General features: G+C 39.4%; 1 protein-coding gene across 1 annotated transcript; it reads right to left on the bottom strand.

Annotated features, from left to right (window-relative positions):
* Positions 1–1349: 1349 nt before the first annotated feature.
* Positions 1350–9778, bottom strand: LOC110066632 (uncharacterized). Its single transcript, XM_020773858.2, has 9 exons — positions 9501–9778; positions 9281–9316; positions 6794–6919; positions 6225–6368; positions 5431–5674; positions 4758–4942; positions 4094–4344; positions 3442–3804; positions 1350–3331 (listed from the first exon to the last, which is right to left on the bottom strand). The coding sequence occupies exons 1-9, from the start codon at positions 9652–9654 to the stop codon at positions 3029–3031; spliced, it is 1806 nt and encodes a 601-aa protein (XP_020629517.2). The 5' UTR covers positions 9655–9778; the 3' UTR covers positions 1350–3028.
* Between the last annotated feature and the right edge of the window lie 1872 nt (positions 9779–11650).

Below are 11650 nucleotides of genomic sequence, written 5' to 3'. Positions count from 1 at the left end.
AAAGCATTAAAGCATTAAACGTTTGGGCTGTTTAGTGGGATACCGGGCGGAAAATTCCCATGTCAAAAGGACGGGGGTGTTCGTCGGAAATTCTGTAAAAAAAAAAACCCTAAGAGGTACCAAGATCGTGTTTTGTGGGCGTGGCTTGAAATGTTTTAACCCCTAAGATACACCAATTCTAAAACAACACATTACCTCCTGTGAATTTTTTTTCAGCTCAATACCCTAAAAGGTAGCGAAAAAGCTCCCGCTGTGGACCTTTTGAGGCTGAGCACCCCACGAGGTACCAAAACCGCTTTTTTAATCCCTCAAAGTTACGACGAGCACCCCCGTCATTTTTATATTGGGGTTTCCCCCACCCCCCGCCCCCTGGAGAGGGATGACTATATTACAAAATTTACCGTTTGCTGCGAGACAGTTCTCGCTATTAAACCTGTCGTCGTATTTTCCCTCTCGTGAAAATACGCTCTCAGGAGCCGCGGTTGAAATATGTCTTCAATCAACTCAGGTTTCTGCATTGGGGAAAGAAAGTAAGCCCAGAGACGATTTCTCTGCCTCCGAATAAACTTTGTGAAAGTTGAATCTTGACATGCTGATGAATACAAAATGAGGGTCACTGTACTTCTTTTCGAGCTATGAGCACTAGAATTTAATTTTAAGGGTGTTTTAAACAGGCCACATTGTTAACAAGGTAACTCTGTAATTTCATGGAAATAGTCAACCCAAGTGGAGAAATGATCCCCGACTCATTCGTGGAAACCGTAGTAAGCCATGTTGAGCGCCAACTTAGCTAACTTGGAATATTTCCCACTCTCCTTCCTCTCCAAGAATACAATAGGCCATCTCCCGAGTTGTCTGGTGCCTCTGTTTCAAAACGAGTCTCCGTGCAAAACCTTTTATATAAAAATGAGTTTGATTTGCATGTTAATGAACCTGTAGGCGAAAATATTTTTATCTGAATGGTTTCGTACTAAGACTCGTTTTGAAACTGAGGCAAAAGTTAACTCGAAAATGGCCTATTATATTTACCCAAGTACTCTTATTTTTAATGAGAGATGTTTCCGGGTAAGATAAAATCCCCTCCCCCCGTCCGTTGAGGGTGTGGTTTATTCTTTAGTTTTTGCATCATTTCGAAACAGTTTTTTCTTTTACTACATCGTTTTAACACAAGTTAGGCGAGGGGATTGAAAAGAGAAATGTGGTGAAGAACAGTTGAAAAAAGAAAGGGAAGGATTTGGCCCTTGGAAGAAACAGAAACCTCTGCGGAAGAAAAACCCTACAAGAAAAGAACTGATGGTCTTATATCCTGCAAAGTGATAATTATTACTGTATAAAGCATCCATATTCCATTTTAACAATACATACGAGATGTTCATTTATTGCAATTTTTATTCTATACCCCATGACTAAAATACAGTGGCTCGAGTCTAGAAGTTTTACCTCTTAAGATGACTAGAGGTGCAAATAGCTCCCACCATATTGTAAGAAATACTATCAAAACCAACACCATATTGAAATCAAGTCCAAATTACGAAAACCCAGATTAAGGGTCAAATTTTTTCTATTCTATCGACAAATCCAGTTGAAAGCAACTTCTCCCAAATGACTATCTCCCTAGTCTTGTGTATTCTCAAGTTGATTTTACATTTAGAAGCGTCACAGCTACTTAATGCAACTCCTAAACATTCGTCGATCGCTCGTAGCTCCTTTAAAACACGTCTCCCATTTGATACTTTCTCCCCGCGATTCGATAAAACTCTCTTAGCTTGGAAATTCCATTAGGTAGCTGTGGTGCTGTATTCAACTAAAAAAATGTTTACACAACCACATATCTGCTACGGTTACATCACGCAAAACGTGCAACTAAATTTGTTGACTAACTATTTTCCACAATGCTAAACAGCACTGGAAAAAATAAAGGCTCCCTGAAGCCTTGATTAAAGTCTTTAATGGCATAAAGGCAGTCACTCCACACATCTTGAACTTGAGCAGTCGAAATACTGCGCAAAATGTCTTGCATATCCACAAGAAATTCGCATTTGGTTAGGGTCTATAACAATACTCTTGCCCTTCACTTAATGTGGGGGGAAGGGCGTGCCACATTCCTCATGCGGGCTGCACTCGGAAAAGTTGAGAATTCTGTTAAATAAACCATGAATTGATGGTAAGCAGCCATCGTTGGGCAATGAACACAAAACAGTGTTTTGGCATCATCGGGACATGATGTGTCAAAGTGCAATGAACATCAGATACCAGGTTGTTTAGCTTCGTATTCTGTGTACATGTAGGTGTACTAGTCATTGTGGTAACACAGCAAAGCCTCATGGCATAAGGGCAGTCAGGATTGTTAACCTTCCAAGGCAGATTTCAATGACCCACTTGGCTTTTGGTAGTCATCAACAGTGAAGCATAAAGGCAATAACCCCCACAATAGCAGACCTCCACGATATGTAGAGATCTTGCATCAAGGCAAGACCAAACTTATAGTTCGTATTGGCATAAAGGCAGTCACCCACAGTAAAGAAAAATAATGAAAAATTTAAACCTATGATAATTCTCTAAGAGTTTTGATGGCATAAGGGCAGCATCCCTCCCCCCCTCCAAAAATGAAAACAAAACAAAACAAAAAAGATAGTTAGACTGTAGAGGTTTGAGGTTTGTTCCATTACCGACACAATGAGCAAAAAACAAAGAGAAAATAAAGGAAAGGAAATTCCAGAACAGTAAAGTCTAAGGCCGGCACTTCTCAACTGCACAAGTTTGTTGTTTTGGTGGAAATTGGTGAACGATCAGGGACATCTACAAAAGCATTGATACACTGGAAACAACCAGGCCACGAGTGGAAGAAGGACAACACTAGACAAAGAACACACAGACACATCTACATGAGTACATAATGATTATTTCAATTTCAGCAGAAATTACAATTTGAAAATTAAGATTAATTCCATTGTGCAAGATTCTCAGAAGTGAGAACCACACAAGCCAACTGGAGACGTTGATTTGGAGTGCAACCCTGGTCAACACTCTAGGCGCTGACCTGAGAAGCATATTTGTTGCAGTCGAGCTCCTTATAAGTGATGCAGCGCTCCTGACAGTCGCATTCAGTGGTGCAGACTGGGGTCAAGAAACCCATATCGTTGTCCTGCCAGACCTGGACCAAAGCATCGACGAACTTGTCCATCATCTTCTCATTGTGCTCGGGAGTTGGTGCAATGCGCAGCCTTTCCTTGCCACGCTCCACTGTGGGATAGTTGATGGATTGTACGTATATGCCATGCTTGGTCAGCATATCATTGGAGATGGCTGTGCACTTTGCAGCATCCCCAACCTGTGAATATTGAGATCAATTTCATTTTGTTAGACAAAAAACAGCAATTACATGTTGTTAAGTTTGTAAAAAAAATATATATATATACTGCTCAACACTGAAACACTTACATGCACTGGGATGATTTGGCTTGGTGCGTACACCACAGGGAGACCAGCACTGACAAGCTTGTTCCTTAGAGTGCGCACAATACTCTGATGTTTCTCGCGCAGGTGGCGCCCTTCGTCACTAGCCAGAATATTAACAGACGTTATGGCAGAGTTGACAGTGACTGGTGGCAAAGAAGTGGTGAAGATAAAACCTGATCCATAGCTGCGGACGTTGTCGACAAGGGCTGCAGATGCAGCAATGTACCCGCCAATCACTCCAAATGCCTTGCCCAGGGTTCCAGTAATAATGTCCATCTTGTCCATAACATTGTCACGGTCCCCAATACCTGCACCACTGTCACCATACAGACCCACTGCGTGAACCTATCAAACCCCAACATAACTTCATTCAGTGCAAGTCCAATAAACACAATTGGTTCTCAATTTAGAATTTAGACCAAGGCATTTCATGAATGTATGCTTTATTAGTGGAGTACTGAAAACATTGTCAACTAGTAGCCCTGTAACATCAAGCAATTCTTTTTGCAGCTCATTTTGACAGGCATTTCGGTTTAACACAAGATGTACAAACAAAAATGCTATACATAAGTAGAAGAAGACAAATGTAACCTCAACTCATTGCTACAAAAATGTACAATTCTGAACTACTCACCTCATCAACAAAAGTCAATGCCCCATACTTGTGTGCAACATCACACAGCTCCTCCAATGGACACACATCTCCAGTCATGGAATGCACAGTTTCAAAAGCTACAATCTTTGGCACATCAGGGTCTGCCTGTTCTAGAAGCTGTTCCAGGTGTTCCACGTCATTGTGACGGAAAATGAATTTCTTAGCTCCACTGTTCCTGATTCCCTGGATCATGGAGGCATGGTTACCAGCATCAGAGAATATCAAGCAGCCTGCAAATGAAATAATGAATGCAATTACTATTCAATATGCTATTAGAGCAGTTTTCAATTGAGTGTGGAAAGTAATTAGACAATTACTTTGGTTTTGGTTTTGGTTTTACTTCAGTTTGAGGTTGGCTGAGTAGTCTAACTGGTAAGTAATTGGTTTGGTTTTGGTTTTACGACACTCAATTGAAAACTGCTCTATTACCTGACAACAACATCCACAATAGCAAATATAGAAAATTTATGGTCTAGCAAAACAATAGCAAAAGAAAAAAAAAAAAAAAGAAAAAGAAACATGCATTTTTAAGAATGCATTAATGTGAAGAAAGATGAGAAAATAATCTAGCTGAGAAAAATTGTCCTACTTTTCTGTCAAAAATATAATGGTCCATCGTATACCTAATTTTCTTTTTTCTTACCAGGTAACTGACGTGCCAACGTAAACAGAGTCGTGTCATTGGCTACATAGCAAGACGTGAAAAGCAGGGCAGCCTCCTTCTTGTGTATCTCTGCCAGCTTTCTCTCCAATTCCTCATGATAGCTGCTTGTACCCGAGATGTTTCTGGTACCTCCAGCACCTACTCCATGCTTATCAATGGTTTCCCTGTAGATACATGTACAAAAATGTTGTGTTATTCAATACATGTACAGGTACATGTAGTTTCACCCTGCATGAGTGATGGAGATCTTAGTATTCCTTGTATGAGGTATCCTACACTATAACAATTAACACGACTGAGGACACTCCTTTTGTTTCCCTTCAGGAATTGTCCTCTTACTAGAGGTTACAAATTTGGTATGAAGATAGCCCTTAAGTCGAGGTTACAAATTTGATGGTCTGTAGCCAAGACAAGTACTCATGTCATTTACAAAAGGGATGCTCTTGCCAAGTCAAAAATTTATGTTCATCTCTTGCCAGGACCATAACTAGAGAGACAGCATGGTCTAAACTGTTTTAAGCATACATTGTAATTTATCTCTTTTCCATCATTGTAAATGAACAAATAAATGTTACAAAACACCACTCCTGAGGTTGTTGTTTCTGGTGAAGTTAAGTCAAAATGAACACTCCTGATAAGTTTAACAGCTCACCTTGCAGTTTTCAAAACCTCTGGATGTCGGCTCATCCCAAGATAGTCATTGCTGCACCACACTGTCACATCCTTGCCTTCAAGGGAGTTGCTGTAATCTTTGGCCTGCGGAAATGTCTCAGCCAAACGGTTCACCCTCTTAAAAATACGATACGTATTGTCTTGCTTCTTCTTCTCAATCTCACCCAAAAAGAACCGTTCATAGTCAAAGTGGGACTGGAATGCCTCAATGTTAGGTGCAGGGCCTGTATAAAGGAATGATTCACTTTGTAACCAAAGAAACACCCAATGCAACAAACAGTGCACTATGCCAATAATTCTTTGAACTAGAATGAAACCTGAAACCTACGTGTATAGTAAGCATTGAAACACACTGTTGCTGGTTATTTGGCAAATATATTGAATACAAGTCTACCATTGTGTTATTGGCCTTCCTGTCAATAGGCTACTTCCAAGCTACCTTTTCCCTGCGAGTCAAAACGAGTCTTTGTGCAAAACCATTCATATGAAAATGTGTTCTGCCTACATGTTCAGTTTCATGCAAGTCAAACTCATTTTCATATGAAACGTTTTGCGCAAAGACTCATTTTGAAACAGAGGTGCAAGGTAACTCAGAGATGGGCTATTCACCCTCTTAACTCTACCACAGTGGTTCTATAAAGGTACTTTTCCTTCCAAGATTGTAACTGGGAGGATACTGGCCCTAGTAATATTCAGTAGACACTCAAAAAAAACAATCCTGAAAATAAAGTGATAAAAAATTTTCAGTACAGACCCAAAGACAGAATTTAATACCTTGGACCCCAAGAGGCATAGTGACCATCTGCCGCACACCACTGGGCTGGGGAAAAACATTTCCCACCTTCATAGCAGGGGTTGGATGGATGTTCTTCACAGCATCAACAACTGCCTTGCCACTTGAGAAAGGGCACTTCCCAGCTGAAAACAAAAGGAACATCAGATTTGTACTCTGAGAAAGAGACACCTCTTTTCAGATGACCAAAAGAGCACTGACACTTAAGAGGCTAGTCAAAAACTCTTGGTCAATTAGCCTGCTCAGCAGGTGTAACAGGGAGCTCGAGGAAAAGAGGGTCATATTTTTCCCATCATTTTTCTACCTTCCCTCCATTCAGTGCCCTGGAAAGTTGACTTGTCAGTAGCTTGTTGTCTAGAGAGGAAATCCGTGTCATAATTGAATCATTTCACAGGAACAAGTTAAGTACAACGAGTATTGTACATGTACATACAAACTAATGTTACAAAGGTGGTAATTTTATCTTAGCAACATGTTGTCAAAGGACAAAGTAGTTTTAAATAAAAGCAGTTGCTGGATTTTGCTAACAAAGTCATTGATCTATAATTACCAGAGTCCACAGTGGTCTCCTTCTTGCAAGCTCCTTCTTGGTAGTCACATGCACAGGCAACAAACTCATCAGCCTTCAACTTAATCACTTCAGCAGTTGCATTGTGCATAAACGGACACTTGCCAGCTGAAATATCAAGCAGAAAGAAAGCTTTAGGTGGCTCCATAGGGTGAACATTTATCACGTTGCACGTGCAAGTGTTATGTTTTGAATGCTGTATTTGCATTTGTTTTTACACCCAGTCCTCTCAATAAGCAATAATGATATATGTTGATTTACTATCATCTCTCTTAAAATCTTGGATTTTAATGTTGAACTATAAATGCCCAAACAAATGCGTTGTTTACCGTTTTTATGGCTTTATTTGTGATTTTCTTGAACTTCCTATAGTGAAAGTTTGTAAAAATGGACAAGTTGGACTTGAAACCCATCAGACCTATGACCCTGCAATAATGGTGTAGTGCTCTAGCCAACTGAAGCTATCAAGCCAACTGGGAGCTGGGCATTTTGTGGTGTATTTAACTGCGATGGTCTTTCTTCTAATTAAATCTCTATTCTGCAGTTTAAGAAGGAATCCACCAGAAGTTTGAGTAACAAGTGGCAAAAACTTTGTACCAAGAGTATTTGCATAGTATAGCAAACTTCTGTGCAACTGTTTTGATTATCTTCTCAAAAAAATGATGATGAAATTTTACCTGTATTTGCACGACTTCTCTTAACTTTGAAATTTATTTTCGCAAGTTCCTCTGGGAAATTGTTTTGGGGGTTACTTCAGGCAATTATTTACAGCTTTAGCTTTCAGAAAATACAAAAAGGATTTTAATATACCTAATATCATTCTGGTACAAGAATTTTGTCCACTAAAAACTGAAATTGTTTGATTTCCTATAAGATTCCATTTTAATATATGAATTTTGTATATAGAGGATATTACATGCCCGCGTGTGGATATGAATTTTATCTGTGTTCAACTCTATATCTCGTGAGTCTGCGCAGCGAACAAGTGAGATATTGAGTTGAACCAGGGGAAATTAAATTTTGTATCCACAAGCGGGCATGTAATATTCTGTTTATTACATAAACATACTAATGACGACGTTTTTGACAATTTTCTGAAGATTTCCACCCACTTTAAGATGATTTTTCGAATTAATTTTTATTATTGTTCTGAAGGCCAAACGAACACTTTCAAACATTTTCCGAACATTTCCTGAAGATTACCGAAGACGACCCGAAGATGTTTTGATCATACATCAACCAATTTAAGTGTAGTTAAAGGGACAAAAGAAAAATGTCATCAAAAAGGAATGATATCTTCACAGTGTGAAAGATCACAATAGTATCTTCACTGCCATGATGAATATATGATTTTTTAGTAAAAGGAAAAATCCTGGTATTTCACTGGTGGTTAAATAATAAATCTATTTTGTTCGTCATCATGAATCCACATAATACTCAGCTCCCAGATGGCTTGATAGCTCAGTTGGTTGGAGCACTGCACCGGTATCACAGGGTGATGGGTTTGAATCCAGTTCAAACCTGAATTTTTTTCAGGCTTTATCACAACTACTTGCAATGGTTAATTGAATCTCTATTCCACAGTTCCAATATATGAATCTCATATATTCCATTTCATGTAAACCAAATATCATTTAACAAACAAAAATATGCTGGTGAACTTGAATGACACTTGCCAGCAAAAGTCAATTGTCATTTTGCTCCACATAATCACTATTTTTGGCCCATTCACTGTTTTGGGAAAACACCAATATCAGCTTAACCCCAATTTGCACCTTATTTACATTCCATAAAATTAATGGCGACACCACAGATGAGTTCCTTTGTTTTCTATTTTAAATTAAGCTGACAATGAGTCAGCGATCAATCTCCATCCTGTTTCTTTCTTTCACGAAAGCTTTAATATGTATGCTTGTTTGTACGCCATTATCAGTCTCCCAAACGAGTTGTAAGTTCAACTTTAACGATTCAAACACAAACAAATCTTATGACTGATGAGATTAGGACCGTCATCTGTAAGTCCTGTCAAACACCCCATGCCGTCAGTTATGAACTGTTGTGAATAAATTTAGCAATCAAAATGACCTTCGGCTAGCAAATAACAAAAGAAAGCCACTCAGGTGCATAGAATTGCGTCAAAAGAAGGATATTGTTGTATAAAGTTCCGCTTTGCTGTAAGAAGATGACACGCAATTCAAGCCAAGACAGAAAGTTCCGCGTTGGAGTTACAATGAAAATACATTACGATAAACCATCTCTTGTTCGAGGTGTCAAATCTGAGGCCCACTATCCCAAAATTCTAAAATATTGTACAACAACGAATCGAAGAGAAAACTGCCGGTTCCTCCATCGACTGATTAGGTGATTTTGAGAAAATTTAGATCGCTCAACAGCAGATTTGTCTATTATTTAAGCAACTTAAATTACGCTTTAGGCTTTAAGAAATTAATTTCTTTGTACACAACGAACCTTTAGCTGCAGTTGTAGCTCCAAGGGTCTTCGCTCCTGTGGTAAAAGAAAAATAATTGAGCTTTTAAAAACAACCGGGTGTAATCAAACGGTACGGTGTTATGCAACATGATGCGAGACTTCAAGAGAACCATCAAACGGGCTCGGTATCATAATCGTTATTTTTGAACACTTCGTCTCAATATAAGTGAGCTTTAAAAGGGAGAATTTTTTTCCTTACCTTCAGTCTTTTCGGGAACTTCGCTGGTCTTGTTCAAAACCTCCGACATCACAGGACATCTCTCGGCGTACGACACCAATACCGGTCCCCTCGCCTTGCGTACGAAAGACGACGGTACACGCGCCAGAAACGGACATTTCTTAGCAAGTTCCATTGTAGAAACACTCTTGACGGATTAGAAACCTGAACTGCGGTTGTTGCTTAACGTCGGCGAGGAAAAGTCAATCCAAACTTAGGCGGAATGACACTGCAAACCCACACTGAATTTACAATACCGGCTGTCGGGTGGTTATATAGTGCATGACGTACCAAATAAGGATATTACGACCATTTATGGGAATGGAATGTTACGCTTGATTTTATAATCCTTAGGGCTGCCCGGTGTGTGCGCTTTTTCACAGCTGAAAAACTATAACAGTACATTCATTCTAAATTTTTTCTCATAGCAGATAAAAAGATGTTTTCGTTTATTACCCATCTACGATTGCCCTGGGAAGGTTTATCGTCCATTTTATAGTCTAGCTCTCTTGGCACTTATCTGCCGCTCATTGCTTATCAATGCAGTACCACCCGGCTGGGGATGCCACCTAGGGGATGGGGCAAGGGTCGTGAGAATAGAGGCTTTAAGAACTAGATAAACAGGATTCAAACTTGATTGGCAATGATTGACTGCTTCAAAAACATATTTTTATTAATTTAGCTATCACGGCTGTGTGAGCATTTTAAAGATTTTTCCACAAAACGAGAGTCAAAGATATCATCTAAGGCACTTATACATTCGTGAATTCTTTCTTCGATATTGGCCGTTAGCAGGCATAGGGAGGCTTTTAAAACGCGTCATCGAACCTCGCCGGTCCGGCCAATATTCCCTAGAGCGATATTGTACGCTTCCTTCAACACGAGCAAAACACCAAGTGATTTAAAATAAATGTTGTCCCCCGTATCGCCGAAATTTCTTAAGTGAGAATTTCTCTTTAGGCAGGTCACAGTTTTTTGGTTGACTGAAAGATTGTCAGTTCAGACTTTCGAAAAATTTAATGTGCAAACACTGATGTTATGCTTGGACGATTCACTAAACCAGTACTACTCTTTGTCCTTGTATTCAAAGATTGTGTTGCTGTTTATTTTTATATCAGTTCCCCCGATATTTATGAGGATTGAAGATTTTAATCTATTCCCTCTCTTTTACAGTGTAACAGTTTTCAGGGAATTGGGCGGTTTCAACCGAAACTTCTTTGACACCGAAAATTTAGCGCTTAGCACATCGACTTACCCTGAAACCGCCCCTTGGTTCGCTAATTAAGTCTGAGTTGATACGTCACCAAATAAAATATGGTAGCTCTTTTATTGTTCTAGAAAAGACGAAAACAAGACAGCTGCCATGCATTTTACTGAATTATTTTGAAGGCAATTTTACCAAACAGCGTTCAATAAGGTTGTTAACAAACAAATACAAACACACTTATACGACAACACATGCACTTATACGACCAGTTGTGATGTTTTCTCGTGATTCAGCGATACAGGTGTGCAATATCGTCTTATGACGTCAAGGAACTACGGGAGGGCAATGCGTTGGAATAAATAAAAATAGAATTCATAATATCGATCGGAGGACCTACTTTAACCCGTCTACCAACTTATTATTAGTTGAAATAACTTAAATGCGCTACTTTTATTCACTTTTTATCAGGAAAGATAACCAAAAGTTTAAAGTTTGTCACTGTTTGTATTTTGTTTGAATCAGTGTGTGTCCATCAGAGTCGCTATCAAGTTGATACATACATAAGAGGATATTATTTGAAAAGAAAACCACACTGAGAAGACGTCATGGCCGGCAAAAAGCTCCAGTACCGTAAATTCTCGAATTAGCGTTTATTCCAAATTTAGGAGAGAACCTACGAGAGATTTTTTGCGACGGTCAATGTGCAGCACTTGAATGGGTCGATAATCTCTTGCTTGTGACTGAACACGAACAAAACTATACATCCTTTATTATCTCAGTAATGTTCCATAAAACAGGGGGAGGGGAGGAGGCGCTTATTCGAGGGGAAGCGCTTATTTTAAATTTTGGTCGGCAGAAGGGGCGCTTATTCGAAGGGGGCGCTTATTTGAGGGGCGGCGCTAATTCGCGGATTTACGGTATGTAC

Source organism: Orbicella faveolata, unplaced genomic scaffold, assembly GCF_042242905.1.
Source record: "Orbicella faveolata isolate gen_17 unplaced genomic scaffold, um_ofav_v1 contig_4, whole genome shotgun sequence".
NCBI lineage: Eukaryota > Metazoa > Cnidaria > Anthozoa > Scleractinia > Merulinidae > Orbicella > Orbicella faveolata.
Note: the sequence above shows the minus strand (reverse complement) of the source record. Positions and strands in the feature narration are given on the sequence as shown.

Excerpts from the sequence above, each read along its gene's own strand:
- LOC110066632 (XM_020773858.2), bottom strand. The coding sequence starts at position 9,654 with ATGGAACTTGCTAAGAAATGTCCGTTTCTGGCGCGTGTACCGTCGTCT. Across the intron at positions 9,317-9,500 it reads AGTTCCCGAAAAGACTGAAG|GAGCGAAGACCCTTGGAGCT; the intron begins GTAAGGAAAAAA and ends CTTTTACCACAG. Across the intron at positions 5,675-6,224 it reads TATGCCTCTTGGGGTCCAAG|GCCCTGCACCTAACATTGAG; the intron begins GTATTAAATTCT and ends TCCTTTATACAG.